This window comes from Pristis pectinata, chromosome 3 (genome assembly GCF_009764475.1).
Source record: "Pristis pectinata isolate sPriPec2 chromosome 3, sPriPec2.1.pri, whole genome shotgun sequence".
NCBI classification, from domain to species: domain Eukaryota; kingdom Metazoa; phylum Chordata; class Chondrichthyes; order Rhinopristiformes; family Pristidae; genus Pristis; species Pristis pectinata.
Window position 1 is genome coordinate 50,795,712 of NC_067407.1, and position 23,576 is coordinate 50,819,287.

At 39.7% G+C, this 23,576-nt stretch overlaps 1 protein-coding gene across 21 annotated transcripts in view; it reads right to left on the reverse strand.

The window, feature by feature from the left end:
* ptprc (protein tyrosine phosphatase receptor type C) overlaps positions 1-23,576 on the reverse strand; it is a 178,271-nt gene that overhangs the window by 82,384 nt on the left and 72,311 nt on the right. For 11 of the 21 annotated variants that reach the window (XM_052010929.1, XM_052010926.1, XM_052010922.1 and 8 more), the window contains exon 3: positions 4,873-4,902. In XM_052010929.1, the coding sequence (XP_051866889.1) occupies positions 4,873-4,902 (30 nt within the window). Of the gene's footprint in view, positions 1-2,414; positions 2,484-4,872; positions 4,903-23,576 lie in introns of all 21 variants that reach the window. The other 10 variants (XM_052010907.1, XM_052010924.1, XM_052010920.1 and 7 more) reach the window with 1 other exon arrangement.

Below are 23,576 nucleotides of genomic sequence, written 5' to 3' on the forward strand. Positions count from 1 at the left end.
GGGCGGGAGTGGATAGCACCACTCCTTTTTGCAAGTGAAGTTACTGAGCCAGGCACCAATCTTTCTGAGGATGGAAAGAATTTGATGTCGTTAACTGAAAATCGGATATTACAATACATTGCAGCCTTTTGCTTTGTAAAGAATTTGATTTAAAAACAAAATGCTGGGGTTTTTCTGTAGACCTACTTGAAGCATTGGTGAATGAAGTATTCACTGATGGTGGAGCCGTGCTGGTGAGCGTGAGTGATGAGTGATCTATTGGAACAACAGAAGTGTTGGTAAAATGCCACACACGAAAAGACAGGAGCCACAGCCCAGGATATCATGTGAAGTGGGCAGGAATGGATAACGCCATTCCCTTTGCAGGTGATTTTACGGAGTTTGGCACCAAAGTTTCTGAAGTTAGATTGAATTTGACCTCTTTAACCAAAAATCAGATATGGCAATACATTGAAGTCATTTGTTTTGTAACTATTTGATTTACAAACAAAAAGCTGGGATGTCTCTGTGGTCCTACTTGAAGCAGTGGTGAATGAAGTAGTCACTGATGGTGGAGATGTGCTGGTGAGTGTGGGTGATGAGTGATCTGTTGGAAGAACAGAAGAGTGAGGAACAATGCCACACAGCGAAAGATGGAAACCACAGCCTAGGCTGCGATATAAAGTGGGCCAGAGTGGATTACACCATTCCATTTCCAAGTCATTTTACGGCGCTTGTCTCCAAGTTATGTAAACATAGATTGAATTTGATCTCTTTAACCCAAAATCGGTTGAGATAATATATTGTGGAAACATTTTGATTTACAAACAAAAAGCTGAGGTATTCCTATGGACCTACTTGAAGCATTGGTGAATGAAGTAGTCACTAATGGTGGAGCCGTGCTGGTGTGTGTGAGTGATGAGTGATCTGTTGGAAGAACAGAAGTGTGAGGAACAATGCCACCCCAGAAAAGACAGAAGCCACAGTCCAGGCTTTGCAATGAATTGGGCAACAGTGGATATCATCACTCCCTTTGCAATCGATTTTACTGAGCTTGTCACCAACGTTTCCAAAGATAGATTGAATTTGATCTCTTTATCCGAAATTCAGATATGTCAATATATTATAGTGATTTGTTTTCGAAACATTCTGATTTACAAAGAAAAAGCCGAGATTCTCTGTGGACCTACTTGAATCATTGGTGAATGAAGTAGTCACTGATGGTGGAGCCGTGCTGGTGAGTGTGGGTGATGAGTGATCTGTTGGAAGAACAGAAGTGTGAGGAATAATGCCACACACAAAAAGACAGAAACCACAGCCCAGGATTTGCAATAAAGTGGGCAGGAGTCAATAACACGATTCCCTTTGCAAGTGATTTTACAGATCTTGTCACCAAAGTTTCCGAAGATAGATTGAATTTGATCTCTTTATCCGAAATTCTGATACGAAAAAGCATTTCAGCCATTTCTTTGGAAAGATTTTGATTTAATAGCAAAAAGCTGGCGTATTTGTGTGGACCTACTTGAAGCTGTGGTGAATGAAGTCGTCACTGATGGTGGAGGCGTGCTGGTGAGTGTGAGCGATGAGTGATCGGTTGGAAGAACAGAAATGTGAGGAACAATGCCACACCTGAACAGAAAGAAACTACAACCTGCACTTTGCTAGAAAGTGCCAAGGAGGGATCTACACCGTTCTCCTCCCAAAGGGTTGTCAACACACTTTAACTGAGCTTGTCAGCACAGACAAAACTGTCTGGAAATGATTTTAATTTTTATCTTTAAAGGAAAATTAGACACAGGCAATGCATTGTGGGCACTCCTGAAACATTTTAATTTGAAAATGAAAAGCCAGTGCATCTCTGTGAAGTCGTCACTGATGCTGGAGTCGTGCTGTTGAGTGTGATTGAAGAGTGGAAGAACTAAATTGTGAGTGGTGCATGCCACATCTCAACAGAGAGAAACCACAGTCTGGATATTAGACTGAGTCTTCAGATACATTGTTGGTCCCTAAAGAAGTTGGGGTTCACATGACTGTTCCTTTTTCAATGTGATTAAGCCAATTTGCATAAATCTTTATTTGACATTAGGCAATATCTTTGCAACTTAAAACCTACCTCCTTTTGGAACCCTTCATTTTAGATTTCCATCAAAGCAACACTGACTATGAAAACAAGGAAATTCAACCTGAATTGCTGCTGCCTCTTTGAAATCCAGGTGACCACAGAGAAACGGCAGGGGACTCGGACTATTTAAGCAGTTCAGACAAATAGGTATGGCTCCTCGACTGGATGAAATGATTTTCTTGGAGCTGTATCATTTTTTTTTGGATTCTACCATCATTCAATATGAATCAGATAATATCAACACATTATGTGAATGTGCTTTGTAGCCATTCTGACTTTATCCAAAAAGCCTGTTTATCTCCAATGGACATACTTGAACCTGTTGCTTTTGAAGTCGTCACTGATGTTTGAGCCGTGCTGGTGGTTGTGAGTGAAGATTGATCTGTTGGAATAACAAAAGTGTGAGGATTAATGCATAACATATCTGAATATATAGGGACCACAGGTGAGGCCTTGCTGTAAACTCAGCAAATGGCTTAAAACATTCACCTTGCAAAAGAGAATCATTGTCTGATTCTTCCGAAGATTGTTTGACTTTCATGTCTTGAAAGGAAAATCAGATACAGTCAATACATTGCTGGCATATATTTTGCAAATCCTTTGACTGAAAAACAAAATGCGTGGATATTTCAGTGGACATGTTTGAACCTTTTGTGAATGATGCAGTCCCTGATGGTGGTGCCGTGCTTGTGCGTGCAGGTAGTAAGTGATCTCTTGGAAGAACACAAGTGTGAGGTGTAATGCATGTCATACCTCAATAGGTGGAAACCAGAGCCAAGGATGTGCTAGAAATGATTAAGTAATGACTAACACCGTTCTCCTTGGAAATACTTCTCAACTGAATTTGTCAGCAGGAAATGCTCAGCTGTACCGCAGAATCTAACCCACTACGGCATTCATAAAGCATATTGCAATAACAATGTGCTTCATTAGGCCAAGTCTTCTGCAGTTCAATTCAATGCAAGTGTGAGCATGGCAGACTGAAGGGAAGCTCATCAATCAGACTGAAGAGACCCCCCACAGTCAGGAGAGTAAGAATTAAGCACTTTTTTGTTTTTGCTTGTCATTTATTTCATTATGAAAATGGTGTAACCCTTGCTGCTGTATGGTTCCAATTGATTTCCTTTCACATGTTATCTTGAAGAGTGAAGTGAGCCAATATAAAGGCATATATTTGGCTTTGCACATCAATAATATGAACAGATTGCCAGGAGAGATCACTCAACAGCTATGACAAATAGGTACAGCGATTGATAACTTCTTTACTGGGACAGGCTAATAATGGTGGTCCCACTGCTATATCATCAGCTGAGATTTCCCAAACAGAACCTGGGGCCCTGTACACTTCAGTACTGCTCCAGGCAATGCAATAACTCACTAATTTTAGGACAGCTTCATTGAAATCTCCATAGCCACTGCTGGTGCTGCATCCTTTTGATAATTTCTTGGTCCATTATTCCTTTAAAAATGGGGTAAGATTGGGCACTGCAAGTATCCTCCAGGTAGAAAGATGTTACCATCTACACTGTGTCAGGAACAAATATCAGGTACCAAAAATGCCCACACTGGATTTTGTGACTAATGCATGGATTTCCAACATATTTTAAGGCCTTGTTCTTTAGCAGCAAGAAGAAGAAACATCATCTTAGCTTCTCCTTGAGAATGTTACTAATGCTGTGTTATGACATTGAAAGTAGAAGATGGTCCATCGATCTAATGAGGAAGGTCTGGGAATATAACTCAATGGTAAATCTGTGCTGAGTTTGAAGGGCACATTCTATCTCAGTGCGTGTAGGGATTGCCTCATCAGCTGCCAAACAGAAGGACTTAAAAATCTATCCCCATATTTTCTACCCAGGCACATCCCGCTGGCAAGCAGTAGTAATAATACAACACAAGATGGTTAATACTGCTTAATGCCTGAATTTGTATTTCTTATTTTGTGGTCAGCAAAATTTTTACTTGAAGTGTCAGTGAAAAAAAATGGATAGATTGAAATATTGGAAAAAATATTAACTGAGGTTCGAAACTATCAGGAAAGCAAATTGCATTTCAACATCAATATAATCCTACTGTTACAATATGGCAGTGATACTAATGCACAACTTATCTTGACAATCATTACTATTTGCTAATATCCAACTTATTTACGGTGGCTAGGGGCAAGAGGCAGCTGAATCATGACATGTTGCTTTCAACAGCAGGTGACAGTCATAAGATTCTCAAGAGGTTTATGGTGAAAAAAAAATCTTTAAAAGAACACCAAAGCCCCATATTAGACAATAGGCATAATCTATGGGAATCTGGCATGTGGAAAAAAAAACAAAAATAAAGGGACTTCCTTAACTTCATGGATCCAAAAGTCATTTACTCACATTGGCAATTGGCTTTGGCAAACTGTTAATCAAAGAACTGGAAAAACATCCATAGGCTTAACTGAGCAGTTTAACATTGTTCATCTTATTGTTAAACAAGCACTTTTGTAGAAGGTGAAAGGAGCTTTTTTTGGTTTTGATACAATTCACAGTATTAATTATTTGCGCAGATTGTTTCTCAATGAATTTGTTATTTGGCAACAGACCTGTATCTTTGAAATAATTAAAGCATATTTTTTTAAACACAGATCAGAAAAGTTGTTATGAAACACATAATGATAGCATAAAACAAGCCTGGAGTTCAACTTTCCGTTATAGAAAGCATACAATACCCATGCACCGCATACAGAGTAACGGTATCTGATTTGAATGAAAGGTATCTACTTGGGTACTTACTCTCACTTGTAGGAGATAAAGTGGATGAATCTGAAAGAAAATTAATGCAATTTGATCAGAATTATCCATGTATAAACAAAAACATACTTTTTACAGATCAGTGAGAGAGTTAGCTCTCTTACAATGCAATACACACACATGTAGCATTTAGGCTCATTTCTGAGTTTGTAATCTCACATTCTAGTTTAAAAGTCTGTTTGATATTCTTTATAGCCATGAGATTTTCACTAGCTTAAGTAAACATAAGAGATCAGATGGCTTCTTATTATCTGCCCACCAAGCCAATCAAATTGATTAGCTATAAGTTTGTACCTTTCTTAAAAATGACAGTTTAGACCACAATTCCTAATACACTATTTTAGGAAGTGCAGATTTCTTTAAAACCTCCTAACATTATTCTTCAGTAATTGGAGAATGCAATAGTATCTGACTTCTACAACATTTTATTTCAATTAAAGTCAATGGAAACTCAAAATATTGAGAGATACAAAACAGACTGTTATCACACTATATTACTAGGTTTACACTGAGATAAGATCTCCTTAGGTCAGGTATCTCTGTTGGTGCCTACTGCACATTTGCCTAGTTGTATTGTTTACCTTTTGCCTGCACAATTATCTGGATACATTAGAATTGAAATGAAAGTTAGTTATGTGGAACCAGAGAAAATTAGAATGGTAATACCCAACAACTGAGAATCTTTTAAGTTCTCATGACCATGGTTAAATTGTAATGATTTTCAAGTTATTGCATTTTGCCAAAACAACAAATGCAGGTGTTGGTTAATATGCTCTGAAGCCCCTGTTTAGACAGCCATGACAGCAACTCCTAAAACTGCAATATCTACCACCAAAAAGGATTAGGAGAGCAGACCCAGAAAAATATGACAACTTCTCAGGTCCCCTTTGAGTGACACACCTTCTGACTTAACTAGTGCTGTTCCTTCATCTTTACTGGGTTAAAATGCCTGGATTTCACTGTGGTTATATTTTCGTTACACACACTGCTACAATTCAAGAAGTTGGTTGGCTCACCAGTTATTTAGAGATAATAGATGTTGATATTGCCAGCAATTCCCATATCTTGAGAATGAATGAATAATAAGCATTTTTAGAAAACAGGAGGGATTATAACTGGTAATCATGAAATTGTCAAGTTCCTCTTTTGAAATTTGTATCTATACCACCTATCATAGAAGTACATTCATCTAAGATTTAGAATTATCATTTAAGGGTATTATAGTCACATCATCCCTAATGATCCAACAATCCAATATCTTCATCATATTAAAAACCTCCATCATCTCCCTTCAAATATACATTTTTCAAAGTAAAATATTTGAACATTTGAAGCCAGTTTTCAAAACTAAGAGTGTCACAGTTGGTGCAATCATTGGACTTTATTATACCTGGTACTGTCCTGAAAGCAGAACTGGACATAATTCTTCTGGCAATGCATTGTATTAACAAGCAAATCTTCCTCTAAGGGCTTCTCATACCCATCCTGGTCCCCAGTGAGACACCTCCCCCAACCCAATGTACCCCAAAGAGCACCGTACCACAACCCAGCAGCCCTCAATTTCTGCTTGCACTGCCTGACAGCTGGAATATCTCAGTGTCGATGCCTGCCAGACGGCAAACAAAAAGTACTCAGAAGATTCTGCTGCCAGATTGGATTTTCCCAGTGTTTCTGGATTTCCAGCAGGACTCACATACACCCAGTCCCTCTGTGCTTCACTCATATCATCAGGATCACACTTTTACTTCATATGAATCTTTTTTTTAATTTTCTGTCATTTACCTTAATTGAACTAATAATAGTCTCTAGAGCTAATTGAAGGTGAGCGCTGATTTTGTGAACCTCACAGAAACATGATTATATAGACTTGACAATCACCTTTATTATTTCTGGGGTTACATGAGAGTTATATACAAAAACAGACCTCGCAGCCTATTGCATTTATACTCCACTCAAGCCTCTTCTGTCAGTTCCACCCTCAGCTCCCTTTCCCTCGTGTGCTCGTCCAGCCTCTCCTTAAATGTATTTATACCATTCACTTCAATCGCTCTCTGTGATTACAAGTCGTTGGAAAGCCAAGTGGATTGCTGTTAAAACTGGCACAGAAGAAATCTGGTGAAAACATTGTGGCTTCTCCTGCCCCCTTGTGGGTTTTAGCCAATGGTACATCAATGACACTAGAGCAACAGCTGTAGCAATCGGTAGCTAAAGGCATTTCACTTTCAACATATATTTAGTGCTTTGTACATATGGTAATTGCAAGCAACTGTCCTTCTTTGACCACAGCTTAGGACACTGCAATAAGCCCAGTGAGTTTCAACAATCTTTCACCTGCAATTTTTATGTTCTGGAATACAGGATCATTGTTCTGGAAAAGTCTGTTTGTTGTACCCTTCTGCTACTTTGCTTTGAGGTCAGGAAACCCAGTAGAATAGATTTCTCAAATGTCCCACAGAATTTAACTGGAATGCTTTTCTGACTGGGGATGACACCTACAATTAGCTTGATAGACAAGCTGGAGATCTTTAGTGAAGGAAACCTGCTTCATTAGGACAACACAGTGTATTGGACAAATAAAAGGAATTTTGGGGTGAAAAAACACTTCGATGCTGGAGGAACTCAGCAGGCCAGGCAGCATCTGTGGAGAAAAGCAGCATCATAGTATTTTTCATCCAGATTCCATCATCTGCAATCCTTTGTTTCTCTAGGAATTTTGGGGTGGCAGGGGATGGGGTAGTGGTCGAGTGAGTCTATCTGGAGAAAGGTGTCTGACTTTGGGAGAGGGTACAAGGTGTGAGGAGGACCTCTTAAGGAGGAGGTACACAGCCTCTGGCAGAACATGGTTATCACTGCAGAGTTGCAAGACTTAAATGAACTGACCAGTGTCTTCAGCCAGAAGTCACTTGGCAAAATTCTGTCTAGTTCATTCTGGATCCTCTAAGCTCACTATAAATCCTCAGGCCACCATCATAACTATTCTGGTTTCAAGTAGATTATTTGAAACACAACAGCAGGACACAAACACAGAGGTTCTTACTGTCCTCAAAACAGAAGGAACAATCATTGACATTGCCTCACTCACTGGCCCCAATTGACATTTCTTCAATCAGCTTTGTACAAACTAGTGAAGATTAGGATCACAGACCCAACCAGTTTGGTTTACAAATAAAATTGGCGATCCTGAGCTCTGAAAAGCACCAAGAATGGTGTTGGGATTGATTCAATGGTGTTGACATTGACTTCAGGAAAGGGGCAGTGCACATGCTCCTGTCTCCATCAACGGTGCTGAGGTCAAGAGGGTGAGAGCTTCAAGTTCCTCAGAGTGAAAATCATTAATACCCTGTCCTGGTCCAACCACATAGACCCCATGGCCAAGAAAGCTCACCAACACCTCTACTTCCTCAGGGGACTAAAGAAATTTGGCATGTCCCCTTTGACACTCACAAATTTTTATTGATGCACCATAGAAAGCATCCTATATGTATGCATCACAGCTTGGGATGGCAACTGCTCTGCCTGTGACCACAAGAAACTGCAGAGAGTCGTGGACACAGCTCAGCACATCAGAGAAACCAGCCTCCCCTCCATGGATTCTATCTAAACTTCTCACTGCCTTGGTAAAGCGGCCAGCATAGTCAAAGACCCCACCCAGCCTGTACCTTCTCTCTTCTCCCCTCTCCCATCGGGCAGAAGATACAAAAGCCTGAAAGCACATATCACCAGGCTCAAGGACAGCTTTTATCCCACTGCTATAAGACTCTTAAATGGTTCCCTAGTGCAATGACCTCACAATCGACCTCGTTATGACTTTGCACCTTATTGTCTACCTGCACTGCACTTTCTCTGTAGCTGTTACACTTTATTCTGCATTCTGTACTCTTACCTTGTACTACCTCAATGCACTGGGTAATGAATTGAGCTATGATCAGTATGCAGGACATGTTTTTCACTGTATCTTGGTACAAGTGACAATAACAAACCAATTCCATTTGCTAAGGCTTCTCCTCTATCTAGCAGCTTAAGTGGGCTGCAGTCTTCCACAAGGCATGTAGACATCTAAATTTTCTATCCATACCCCAATGAGTGAATATTTTGTTAACCACACAACATAAAGAACATTTTCCTCTGGTCCAGAAGTGTACACAACCAAGCAATTCTCAATTTATTTCAAACTCCATAATGAGTAACTTAAGAATGTCAGCAATTGATATTCTCCACTCAACAGTATGCTTCATTCCATCTCTGCATAGTAGAGATCTGAGGGCTGTTTAAAGGAATCATCAGATATGTGCACAGGCCACAAACGTTCACCACAGGGGGGCAATGGGTTTATCATCTAGTCCAGAGGCTTTTGGCCCCCTGATTCGTACAGAATGAGTCGGCCATTTATCACTTAGCCACTGGCTGGATGCACAGAGTAGCCTACTTTGTACCCAATGAATAATATTGATTGGTTCCTTTGTAAGCATGGTGCAGTCTTTTAATCAGAATAAGGAATTCTGTAAGGTGCCAAACTTTGTTCATCAGGCTGGTGGTATCTTCTTTAACTATTCAACAGAGGTTCACCAGTGTGGTAGAACTTTACCAACAATGATGCATTGTAGAAATCCATTTTTGGCAATGGAAAGAGAGCAAAGAAATAGCGCTGCGAAACAGAAGTCACCCTGAATGCACCATCAGTTGGCGATGTCGATAACTTAAGGTTGGACAGCTATGTGGCAAATGTTGGTGCATGTACTCAGGCATAATTGCCATACCCAATACAGTGTTGAAAGTCTAGTAGTTAGTGCTTTGCTGTCACATAATCTCCACATGTTTTACGCTCCTTTAATTAATCCACCTAATTAGGACCTAGAATCTATTTTTTCATTGAGAGTTATTGGTCTGGAATTCATTGCCTTAGCAACATTGATCAGGAATGACACCCCCCCTCCCCCCCCATCTACACCAACATTTAATGGAGAACTGATTAAAACATGCCAGCAGCAGGTTGGGACGCAACCAATGGCATCTGTGAATTCATGTTGATTGTCAATTTCTATGATAATCTCAATCCCAATCTTGCTTTTTTTCTTTAAAAAAATTGTAGCCCATTGAAACCTTGTAAAATTTGGATTTTGGCATGATATAATTCATGGGCTGAATCATTTACTACAACTTTCCTGGAACTAATAGTGGCACATACTATTGTGGTACAATTTTCCAGTCCTGCTCTGAACTGCATGATTTTCTTGGTGTAATTTTTTTCTTTCCTTCCCACATAGTAGTTATGTTCTGTAGCAAAATAAGATGATTAATTTTTGTTTTTATCTCTAAACTCTGAGCTGTTAAAGAAAACAGCCGACTTTTTTCATTAATATATTCTAGGATTTGTTGTTTAATTTCAACTTCAGGGTTTGTGGAAGTTTATACCATATAGACCCTCTGTAGAATTACATGCAAATTTTTGAAGGTACCCAATTAATTTCTATTATCTCTCACACCAAGTCTCAGTAAAATCCAAAACAATTGTATGGTGTTAACCTAACAACAGAATGACGAAAGATGGGTTCCTGTGCAACATATGGGACTAATGCAATACTTTGGCACCACTTATCTGTCTGAGATTTTGCTGAACTTGTAGATAGGCATGGCAAAATAAATTACTGTTAAGCATCCTGTATTTTCACAAAAACAGTAACAGCACAAAGCTCTGGGTATAGCTCATCTGGAGAAACATCAGCATCATACTTTGAAAGTAATACGTCGGCATTAGAGGGAGCACCATGTAGATTTACCAGAAAGATTCCCAGACCCTAAGGGTTAAATTACCAGGGAAGATTGCATAAACCAGGATTATTTGATCTAGAATTTAGAAGGTTGAAACAGCAATTAATTGAGGTTTGAGATCTGTAGAGATAGTGATATTTCTGCCAATTGTCAGTCTGGGACTAGAGGGCACAGTAAAAGATTTACAGCCAGGACTTTTAGGAAATGCAGTCAGGAAATACATCTAACCCAGAGGGTGGTGGAAGTGTGGAACTCTCTTCCACAAATGACAAGTAATTTAAGATCAAATGTTAACTTTAAACCTTTGATCAATAGATATTTGTTAGCCAAAAGTATTAAGTGATTTGGAGAAAAAGTGTCATATGGAATAAGTGTCTGCCACACAATCAAACAATCTCATTGACTATGTGGCAGACACTGGCAAAGCCAGCATTCGTTGGCTATGTCTAATTTCCCTTGAGAAGATGGTACTTGGTTCTTGAACTGCTGCAGTAACTGAAGGTACTCTCACTATGATAGAGAAGAGAATCTAAGATTTAGACCTAGCTGTGAAGAAGTTGCAAGGTGTTTCTAAGTCATGCTGGTATGTGACATAAAAGGGGAATGTGCAGGTGATCATGTTTGCATACACCTGCCGTCTTTGTCCTTGTTGATCTAGAGATTAAGGATTTGAGATGTGTTATCAAACAATGTTTGTTAAGTAATTGCAGCTCATTTTGTAGATGATACTCTGCCAAATGCGTAAGTGGTGGAGAGAATTAATGTTTGAAATGGTGACTGGAGGGGCAACCAAACAGCTGCTTAGTCCTGCATAGGATCAAGCTTTCTAAGTATTATCAGCTGCACTCATTCAGGCAAGTGGAGAGTATTCCTGTATTCCTTAAAATGAGATCTTGGGGAATCAGGTGGTGGCAACTCACTGCAATAGGTCAGCCCCTGGCATACTCTTGTGGTCATTGCATAAGGGGCTGGTTTAGTTAAATATTGAATTAGTGCCAGGACAATGATCGAGGAAGACCTGGTGAAGATAATGCCACCGAATTGGTAGATGATTAGACTCCCTTGTTGGCGGTGGTCATTTCCTGGCGCTTATACGACGCAAATATGACTTGCTACTTATTGTCCTATGCTTGATATTATTCAGGATTTGCTGCAGGCAGGCATGTGTTTCTTCTTTTCTGAGGAATTGCAAATGGACTTCAATACTGTGCAATCAGTGAGCACTTCTACTCTAATTTCGGAGGAGAACTAAGGGTCAACCACTTTACTGGAGTCATGCATAAACCACACCAGATAACGCACAGTAAGAAACCAGATGGGTTTTCCCACAGCCAGGGAACTTCATGGTTACCATTATTAAGACAATTTTAGTTTAAATTCCAGATTGCTTAATTTCCCCAGATTCTGTGGTAAGATTTGAATTCATGCCCTCACATCATTACTCCAGGCCTCTGCCTCACTGGACCACCAACTTAATCTTGACACCACCATTCCCGTTACTTTAAAATTGGTTACTCCCGCTGCTGCCTGCAAGTTAAAAAAAAGACATAATCTTACAAGAGCTTTTGAATGTGCTTGCTATATCCTTTCAGTCATCTTCTGATATACTCTCTTGCAACATTTCTATAACCTCTTTTTGCATTCTTTGACACACAATTATCTTACTTCTTATTTTTGTCAACAATGTTTTTATGTGCCTTCAATTTTTTTCTGCTCTTATTAAACAAGGCCTTTAGTGTGACAACCTTTCCAAAATTATAGATCAGGAATCAAAATTAAATTGGAAACTGCAATTTGGTGTGTCACACTGATCCTGTTGGAAGTTTTTCTTCCTATAATCAAGCAGTTTCTCTAATAGAACCATTAAAAGAGGCTTGCTTTTCTTTTAATTGCACACCACTGTTAATCCTGTACTAACAATGTGTATATTCTAGCACCTGACATACTCCAGTCAAAGAGGAACACATTGTTTGCCAGAAGTATGTTGTATTTTAAGACAGTAATACTTATTATTTCTAAGCACCATTAAGTATTCAGGTCAGGTCATTTTTAAGTTTCTGCTGTGTTATACCAAGGCCTTCAAGAACTGAAAGTGAATAATTCTATGTCAAAAATTTCCTGATCACTGATAACTACAAATAAATTCAAGGGTCGAGGACTGGATACAGCCACTTGAAGTTTAGTTCCTCAGGAGTCTACCCCTCCCACCATATTTGGCATGAACTGGGCCCAGATTACAACCTAGCCAAATCTGTAATAAGTTAACAGGGTTCTTTCTGATTGCCATTCAGTTGAAGGCTAGCCATTGCATGACAGACAAAGAGCACAGTTAACAGGTTCCGGTTGTGGTTTCTCCTGCTTCTGTTTACTTTTTTTCTTCTTTTGAAACTTGCAGAGAAGGAAAGGGTGCAGTGCAATGTGGTTGAGAATTTAAATTATTCAAATAGCATAACTTCTGTGTTACTATAGTGATCATCTTACTTGCTTATCTATATCATTGCACAGATAAACCACAGCTTCCCCAGAAGAAGCCATCAGTTCCTTAGTGACAAAATACAATTAAAAATTTAACATTCTGCAATAGAAATTAAAGACATTCAAAGCATTAAATTTTTATTATTTCATCATTTTTTCCCTCCATGCAGCCATGACGGAGCCAAGGGTTTCATTCTTGCAGTAAAAGATGTCCAAAATGTGTTATTGGAAGGTGGGGGAGTAGAGCTGGAAATAAGGCCCAAGGCAGCAACTTTCCAGCGTTGATGTCAACAACTATTTCCCTCAAACACATAGAAACACTATAGATTGAAAAAAAAAATTACATGTCAAAAAAAGTTTGTCAAAAGTTAATTTTAGGGGCCTAAAGACTGGATTCAGTTCAAACTGTGTCATGCTTCCACTGTAATTCATACTCCTCATGAGTTATCCTGGAAATATAGGCCACCAATCTCACTAGGCTATTACTCTGGAGACATGAATGGGCCTGTAGCTAATGGCAGAATGCAGAGTGGTACATTAGGCAAGGAGAGAAGGCAATCAGGAGTCAGTGAGCAGTGACTAACATGTACCGTGAAGGTGGGAGGAGTAAGCTCTCTCTGGCACAATACATTAATTACAGAAGTTCAAACCTACCTTTCACGTGGCAACCACCAGTGGTAATGTCAAGGATCTCTGGTTGGACTGCTAAACACATGTAATGGGCCTAATATCCATTTGAAGTGTATGCTCCTGATGGTCTGTCATGGGGTTATAGAATATGGGGAGAATAAAATGGGATAAGAGTAGGATTAGTGTAGATAGATGCTTGATGAGCAGTGTGGAAACAGGCCCTTCAGCCCACTGAATCCAGTTTGTTAACTCTGTGATGTCTACGGCTCTCTGGTCTTAAGCAGTATAGCTCTGGTATAAAGTGAACATACTGTGTCGAACCCCCAGGCACCCTTTTACAACTTCCATGTGGACAAAGACGGGACAGAACACTGAAGTGGTTCTGAAACCAACGGACGCCAACATGAAGTTAAAGGTTGAGCCACAGACGGCATCAAATTCCTAGACTAGGTGCCGAGAAAAAAGGGACAGAGGTAGACACAGGAACAAGACAACCTGAAGGAACTGTTAAGTAATGTGTAGTAGCCCTGATATAAAAATGCATTTGAGTGAGGCTTATGGCATGGTAGAAAGGTGTGTGCTATGAAATCTCAATCATGCATTAATATAGTAGCAATATATGATAACTGAGAAGACCAAAGAGGGGGGGGAAGTATTCATGGGTTATTATGAAGTGAGATCCAGGAGGGTCCAGAAAAAAGCTGCAATTTAAAACCAATCCTTATGGTGGTTTGATTTAATGACTTTGGATCCTTTAGTAAGATACTGATCAAGCAAATCAAAAATAATTTTCATGCCATCGTTTAGTTTCACATAAATGAGACTTGCGAGCAAGCATGTACACACACAAAGAAAATCATAATCACATGAAGAGCAGGCATAAGTGACAGTGCATGGACATCTTTCAGAGAACCCATCTGAAACATGAAAGAAAGTAAGCCAAAATGCAGATATGTGATTATCATCAAAATCATTGTTTCAGACTTTGTGTGTTTCTACTTTAAATTCTTTTATTGAAAGAGGGAAGTTAAAACTAAGATTCTAAAGGGGTCAGAGCAATCCACGAGTAATAGTGGAAGGAACAAACAAAGGAGAAAAAAAGCTAAAGAGTGAAAGGTATGGTGGAAGCTTAACACATTAATGGACTTTATAAGTGACATGTAAAGAAGGGAACAAACAAAGGAAAACAAGCTAAAGAGTGAAAGGTATGGTGGAAGCTTAAACACATTAATGGACTTTATAAGTGACATGTAAAGATCTGTATACCTAGTTTTGCACATCTGCACATTTTGTCTTTTGCGGTAATAACTTTCATGTGACACCACCTTGAATATATAAAAACATAACTAACTGCAGTCAATCACTATTGTTTCTATTCCTCCTTGAAGAAGTAGCTCTCACAGAAAGGTAACAAGTGATTATATTCCATTAACTATGATCATAAGAGTTTTAGAAATACTCTTTACTGGGGCTGAGCATTTCAGCATTCACACCAGTGCCGAGAAAAACACACAAATCACATAGTATTTATTCTCAAAGACCAAGTGCCCAGAAAATTTCAAACCTTCTACCTCGTTATGGCCTTGCACCTTATTGTCTGCCTGCACTGTACTTTCTCTGTAACTGTAACACTTTATTCTTCATTCTGTTATGGTTTTCTCTTGTACTACCTCAATGCACTGTTGTAATGAAATGATCTGTATAGATGGCATGCAAAACAAAGTTTTTCACTGTACCTCGGTAACTGTGACAATAATAAACCAATTACTAATTTAAACTGTGTGTTTATCTGCCATGTAATGAAATTACATGACTTAAACACTTGTCATGAAATGCATTCCATAATAATTGTGTGGAATCATATGCAATGCAACCTATTTAACAAACAGAAAATACAGGACTGCTCTAGTTTAACAAAATAATTAGTGTGACATCTACTGAAGTTAACAGTGTTAACAAGCTTCTGTATGAGCCTGTAAGGAAGTGGTTAGTAACTAGGTGTGGCTGGTGCTGACTGGTCCAAAGTTTGACGCTACTTTCTGCAAATGTAGAGCTATTCCCACAAATACACATTTTTCTGTCAGAACACTTATTCCCAATTATAGTAAACAACAGACGAACTCTTGAACTCCAAATCTATCTTATTGTGCCCCTTGCACTTTATTTGTCCACTTGCAATGCATTTTCTCTGCAACTGCTACACTATATTTTGCATTTTGTTTTCTTTTTCTACCTCGATGTAATAATGTATGGCATGATCTCTCTGGATGGCATGCAAAACAAAAGCTTTTCACTGGATCTTGGTAATGTGATAATAATAAAGCATACCAATACCAAGAATAAAATGGACGTTTTGATTCCAAGGGTTTGTTCTGTAATTTGTATTTTATCTCCTTTGATCCATCGCATCCAGGTCTACAGACTCTGTCATCAAATGACCATGTGTTACAGCAGTAGCATTCATCCCAACGTGGAAGGGTCATCCAACATTTGATATAAATCACCATGTGCCTATGATTCGCAGGGAGAAATTGTTGAAAATGTTTTTTTTCCTCTCCAGACATTCCTAACAACTACAGTCTGTAGGTGAGTGGTAGAATCTGGGGAAAGTTGACAAGAATGTGGGAAGAATAAAATGGGATAAGTGTAGGTTTGGTGTAATCAGGTTGCCTGATGGTTGGCACAGACTTAGTGAGCTGAAGGGCCTGTTGCCATGCTGCAGGAATTTGTGACTCAATGACCCAACAAAAATGCATTCAGTGTCATTCTCTTCACAATCTCAGGATGGGTTCTGGAGCCAATGAAATTATTTAGGAGCATAATCACAGATGTAATGTGGCAAATATGGCAGCAAATTACAGGGGTAGCAAAGGTCCCACTGATACAATGAGATTAAAGATCATGTCATCCATTTTCTAGTTACTGTAACAGATAATGGCCAGGATGGCAGAACACTCCTCTTAGCAGTTGAGTGGGATCTTTTCTCTTCAGCTAAGAAGATTTGAATAACTTCAGAGGAACCAAATGTGTGGGAGCTGAGCACAACCAGGACCAATGCTCCAAAGCTTCTTTGATAATTATAAACAAAAGTTCACTATTATTCATTTTCCTGACAGATTCAATAATTGCTTGTAAAAATCAATATTCAGTGCAACAGCACTTATTATCTCACAGTAATGGAACATAGAATGTTAGTCTAACCCAGGTAAATTTCTACCTTCAGCCCAGATTTAACAATGAGAATATGATTTAGGAGCAGGTTTAGGTCTCTTGACCCTTTAAACCTGCTTCATCATTCAATAAGACTACTGTTCATCTTATTGTACACTCAACTTCACATTCCTGCACACCCCAGCATAACCTTTCACCTCCTTTCTAATCAAGAGTCAGTCTACCTTTGTCTTAAAAAACATTCAAAGACTCTGTTTCCACATCCCATTGCAGGTGAGAGTTCCAAAGACTCATGACTGTCTGACAGAAAAGAATTCACCTCATCTGCCTTAAATGGGTGACTCCTAGTTCTAGATTTGCTCACAAGAGGCAACGTCCAATCCTTATACATTCTGTCAAGACTCCTCATGATCTTACATGCTTCAAATCAATTTATATATTTACATGCTTCCTTAAACAAGGAGACCAATACTGCACACAGTTCTCCAGTTATAGTCTCGCCTTTGCCCTACAGAACTGAAGAATAACCTCACTGCCTTTATATTCAATTCCCTTTGCAATAAACAATGGATGCCATTAGTTTTTCTAATTACTTGCAGTATGTGTATACTAGCCTTCTGCAAATTGTGTCCAGAACACCCAGATCCTTCTACATCTCAGAGTGCAACAGCCTTTCATCATTTGGATAATATACTTCCTTTTATTTTACTTGCCAAATGGACACTTTGCTGGTAAACCGTAAAGCTAGGCCAATTGGAGCACTCTGTTGCAAGAGCAAATGGAAGGAGAAATCGAGGACTAATCTATCTGCACCAAGAAATGTTATCTCCAAGTGCTGGGATTAAGAGCATAATTGAAAAAGGCCTTAGAATAAAAGTAACGCTAAACCTCACAGTCAATGGTGCATAAGAATAGGTCTTAAACAGATGTGAGCAAATGGTTTTGAAACAGAGAAGTAAAATTCTAAACAAAAATGGCACTGTATGGGTGTCAGAACTTCTGAAATGGCACAGGATGAGTGGTATTTCACAACTGAAAGTTTAGAAATATTTATTCATCCAGTGAATCACCATGTGATTCAACTTATGTTTGGATGTCACGGACTTCAGGCAAAATACTCATCAAAACTAGTTTTGACTTAAAGGGTGCAAGGATGTCTAAAAATGAAGATTAAAATATCAGGGTCAATTTCACATAAGGGGACTCACAAGTTTTCAAATACTTCAAAGTCTTTGTGCTAATCAAATTGTTTTTGCCTTTAATATGTTACAGTGTGAATGTTGTGACATTATTTTTGAACTAGATGATTAATATCCCATTTGGTCATGTTTGCACATTGCATAATTTCCTACTTAACTAAATGGCAGGGAGCACAGTGACTGCCCACAGTAATACAACTTTATATCCTAACCTGTGCTATAATATAACAACCAATGCTTTGAACTGCCATCTTGGATCAATTTGCTGATGCAATATTTAGTAAAAGGAAGTCATGTCCACATGAGTCCAGAACTTTTTCTAAGTAGACTAATGGTTTCATGACTTTTATTCATTGGTCTTTGATTTTAAATTTTAATAACACTGGGCTGTAATTTCAGGCAAGAGAATCAAAAGAATATTTGTCAGGGTATCGTTTAAGTACTAGGATTGGTTTAGTCTAAAATATTAATTTCATGTTTAAGATTACAAATGTATCGATACTTTATCTAACATTAAGAACATAAGTGGCATTTTGCACATCTGTGATCATATCTGTTGCTATTGTAATCCATGCCCTGAAATCCTGAAGGTTCATCCTCCCAGCTCCATCAGCTAAATGGAAAACAGTTCATAAATATGATATTAATTCTACACAGCATTAATGCAACTTGAACAGCAATGATCTATATTCAAGGAACAGCTGTATTTCCAAGACATCTCACCAGCAAACAATTAACATTTGAGATCAAATCATATAAAGTGATTAAGTAACCAAAAGGTTGGTCAAAGAAGTGCCTTAAATAAGGAGAGGTAGGTTGAAGGACTTAGGAAGAGAATTCCTAAGGACTCCATTTTGTTTTACACAAAAGGTGGTGAGTAAATGGAACGAGTTACCAGAGGAAGTGGTAGACGCCGTACAATTATGACATTTAAAAGGCATTTGGACACAGTTACATGGATAGAAAGGTTTAGAGGGAAATGAGCCAAACTCATGGAAATGGGACCAGCTCAGTTAGACAACTTGGTCAGCATGGACATGTTGGACTGAAGGGCCTGTTTCCATGCTGTATAACTCTGTGACTCTATAATTATGACTATTAAATATATCCTGAGATTTGTGGAATTTCCATCACTCCACAAGAATCTTATGTTTGCACATATTGACACCACACTGCCTATTTCTTACAATTCCTTATAAGACACTGAAGATTATTAAAGCACTTACCATCTTGAACAATAAATTTAAAATCTGGTACTATCTGAGCTGCAACATTCCCTAAGTAGGCAAGTCAAATGTGAATGGCATGCCCTTTGGAGGGAGAGACCCCTGCAATTCCATTACTCCTTGTGTAAAAATATGCTTCCTAAATTCTGGCCAGAATGACCCAGCTATAATATTAAGATTCGTCCTGCCTTTTCATGATTTCCCATTTTCTGGATTCCAATTGAGTAACCCCTCAACCATAATAACTCAGGGAAACACAAGCCAAGTTTTCTCATAATTGTACCCATTTTACTTGCTCCAAGGCCAGTTTATATTTTCTGAGATGTAGACCCAAGAGGAGGGAACTCCAGATGAGGTCCAACTAAGGCTCTATGTAATAAAAATATAATTTTCTCCTCTTCCTATTCATTCTAACCCTCCCTCGAGCTGAAGATCAACATACAATTAGCCTCGAACGAAAACAGAAAATGTTGGAAACACTCAGCAGGTCAGGCAGCATCATGGAAAGAGGATCAGAGTTAACATTTCAGGCTGAAGAAAGGCAGAGTGAAGAGGAGACCAATTGCACAAGATGACCAGGAGCAATGGATGAGTCCATCTCTAACATCCTGCAGGATGTGGTGCAAGGCAGCGGGGTATTATTGTTACCCTTAAGGGGATACACACTTCTGTGCTGGGCACCATCAACACAAGGATAACACAGAGGGTGATGGAGCAGGTTTCTGCTTTGTTGGGAAGCACAGATACAGCCATCTGAGGTCTGCTAACTGTGAGCCAGCAGCAGGTAAATTTCCAACACCAGCAGACTGCTAGTTAGTGGGAAGAGAAGGTGTTTCATGAACCTCAATGCTGCTATCTGGGAACAGGGGCTGTTTCCCCAGTTGTTAGGGTTAGGCAATTTATTGTGAACACTGTACAGCTTGGTTCTCAGCAGCTTTCGAAAAACAAAAAGCTGCAGGTGCTGAAAATTCGAAATCCTGTCACAAGCCAACACCACACATTTTCCCTTGCCTCCTACCCGACTGGAGCCCATTCATGCTGGGTGCCCCCAAGGAACTGCACCATTCTAACCTCTGTTCTGCATTCACAATGTCAGAAGCTGAGCCTTTCTGCCTTCATGTGGGCTCTTCATCTTTGGAATCCTCCTCCTTGGTGTGGAGGTTTAGGAGTAGTGGGGGACTCACCTGGTGTACTTGCAGTGTAGGGCATTAGCATTGGCAAACAACTGGCATTAGCAAACAATAGCATTGCAAATACTGCATGTGTTGGCTTTTAGTGGAATGTGTCCATTTGAGATAAAAAGGCTATTTCAAAGATGGAGCAATTCATGTGGAAGAGACAGAAGGTACTTGTAAACCATGAGATATGAGGGTCTGAAGAAAGTTCAACCTCTCCACTGCTCTTCGAGGGTAAGAGTTCCAATGTGGAGGAACTCAGCAGGCCAGGCAGCATCTGTGGAGAAAAGCAGGCGGTCAACGTTTTGGTTCAAGCCCAATTCAGATAGCTTCCCCTTTTCCCATCTTCAGTCCTGAAGAAGGGTCCTGACCCGAAACGTTGACTGCCTGCTTTTCTCCACGGATGCTGCCTGGTCTGCTGAGTTCCTCCAGCATCATTGTGTTTTTCATTCAAATTCTTACCCTCGAAGAGCAGCCACTGACTGCTGGAAAGCACCAGGAGTCGCTGTGATCTAGCAAGGCTGGGTGTGGCACACAGCTGAGAGCAGAGTCTTAGGGCTGTGGCAAAAGAAGAAATCTTGATGGTCCTGAGGAAGTTTTTCATCTAGATTCTAGCATCTGCAGTCCTCTGTTTCTCGAGGATAAGAGTTCATTTGGATAACCGATAGAAACTCCTGCTTCTCCCACCACAGCAATAGAGCTGCCTTCCAGTCACCAGGCAACAGCTACTGCAACATAGCGGTCAAGCCTTGAGGCCAACACAGAATCCTAGTCTAATGAGAAGGCACTAGGGTTTATTACATAGATTAGAAGTTGTTCAATGTTTCCTTTATATATTATTTTTAGATAACTTATAAGAAAGGCATTTCATACCCAGATATTAATCATTTACATTTCATTTTTTATGCTTTCATTTAGCCATTACAAATGATATAAACTTTGGAGAAAATAGGTGGAGGCACTCAACAGACAAATGCATTGTACACCACAGCTATATTGTAATTCAAAGCACCGGATTCAGCCCTTGCAACCTGGCAATAGGCGACAAAGTGCCAAGATACAGACTCGGAGCCACATGTATTTTTCATAATAAATGGCAAGGCTAAAACTCAGCTGTGAAGGTGGCACTGTGATCAGTGTCTCCCCAGTGCCCACTTATGCAGCGGTACAGTTGTTTCTCGTTGCAGGAGGATGCAGAAGCTTAACCATCCTCGCAGAAGGTCCAAGCTTTTCTACACTGGCATGAACCCTATGCCTTTGCCCTCACCAGTGGCTCCATTAGCAATGGGTGCTCACAACCTTCATAAAAATTTAATGTACGAGTGTTAAAGTGGCCTTATAGCTTGTTGCTACAGAAGTAAGGACATGAATGTAGATGCATACTATTCAGAGAGGCCCACATTGTAAGGTGTCCATGCTTTTTGCAGGACTCCTTACCATTGGAATAATAGGTTTTTGAAAGCACATGCTCCAGATCCATGCATCACCACAATAGCTTCACTACAATCGTGGTTCCGTCATTTAGGTTTTTTTCTCCAAGAGGATGGTCAGGCAGTCAAAGGTCAGTGTCTGCCGAACATCCATATTAGCGGACCCAAGAAAATATGGCCTTTAAATGCAACTTCAATGAGCACAAGGTTCATCTATTTCCCATAAGGCTCCTATAACCACATCTTAGGTACTAGCATGCAAGTTGTTTTTCAGAATGAGAAAGCTAAAGTTTCAATAAGTCTAAGGGCCTTGGCTCTCAGTTTAAATGATCCCATGCAATTATTAGGGTTAAGTACTCTTCAACTGAAGGGATCAATATTTACCCATTATGCTTCAGCATTGCATTTAATCTGTCAGAGAAATGAAAGTACTATTGCATCAGATCACATTGGCTATCTGTTTATCAGTGCAATTGCCCTTGGCAACAGATCTATTGAGCCAATTGTTTGCAAACCTCAAAAGTTTCCCAGAAGAACAAAATCTACAAGGCAGGATAATGGAAGAACTGTTTGTCCAATTGGAAATTATTATGGTGGTGCTAGAACCACTGACTTTGAACATTTTATTTCTATAATGCATGTTGTCCCAAAAGTTAAGTGTTCTGCAAAGGGGATGGGAGATACCAGGATATGGATTCTTTCACCATTGAAAACGACAGGTATGATCCACTATGATAATATGAATGTTGCCTGACATTTTAAGCAAAAGGATCCATTGTGGTTTGACTCTAATCGAAACAAATTACATTCTCTGCACATTCTTCTCATGTTTGGGTCTATCACAATCTGCCTGGCAGAATAATTTCAATTCTTCCACCACAGGCTACAGACTGGGAAGATAACTGTGGAGTTCAGGCAGGGAGTGAGCCTGCAATTTCAAAAATATTTCTCAGTACCTTGGAGAATGCGAAATACACTTTGAGATGAGGCCAATGCCCCTTAGCATTAACACAGAGATATCCGTTATAGTGACTGATGTCTATGAGTGGCCATTGTACTTTGTATGTCATAAGAATCTGTGGCTTATTGGACTGTCCTTGACAGCTTGTCAGAGATGGTCTCCCTAGTGCACTATATGTCATTTGATTCTCCCAGTGGCACATGCTGTGGGTGCTGTTGAGGATGGCCCAACTCCCTTTCATGCTCATTGTCTTTCCTTTTGCCTGATCATCTTGTGTTTACTGCAGCTCCCCTTCTTGCTGGAAGCCCTCAGTTGAGGACTCTGCCAGCCTGTTTGCTCAGTTGTGCAGTAAGTAGCAGGTGACAAAGTAGGAGTCCATATCTACTGAGAACTGAAGGGAAACCGAGTAGTGTAGGCAGAAAAATCTCACTTTAACGAGGCCACTTGTGCGTGAAGTTCCTTTTGTTGCTGTGGCTTCCATTGGACTGCAGGAACTGGGAAACGCACAGAGGTGAGAAGTCACGTAAGAGCAGGAGGGTCACAAGAGACTGCATGTGCTGGGAAATGGAGCAAAAAGCAAACTGCTGGAGGAACTTGGTGGGTCAAGCAGCAGCACCTGTGGAGGCAAAGGGATAGTCGACGTTTTGAGC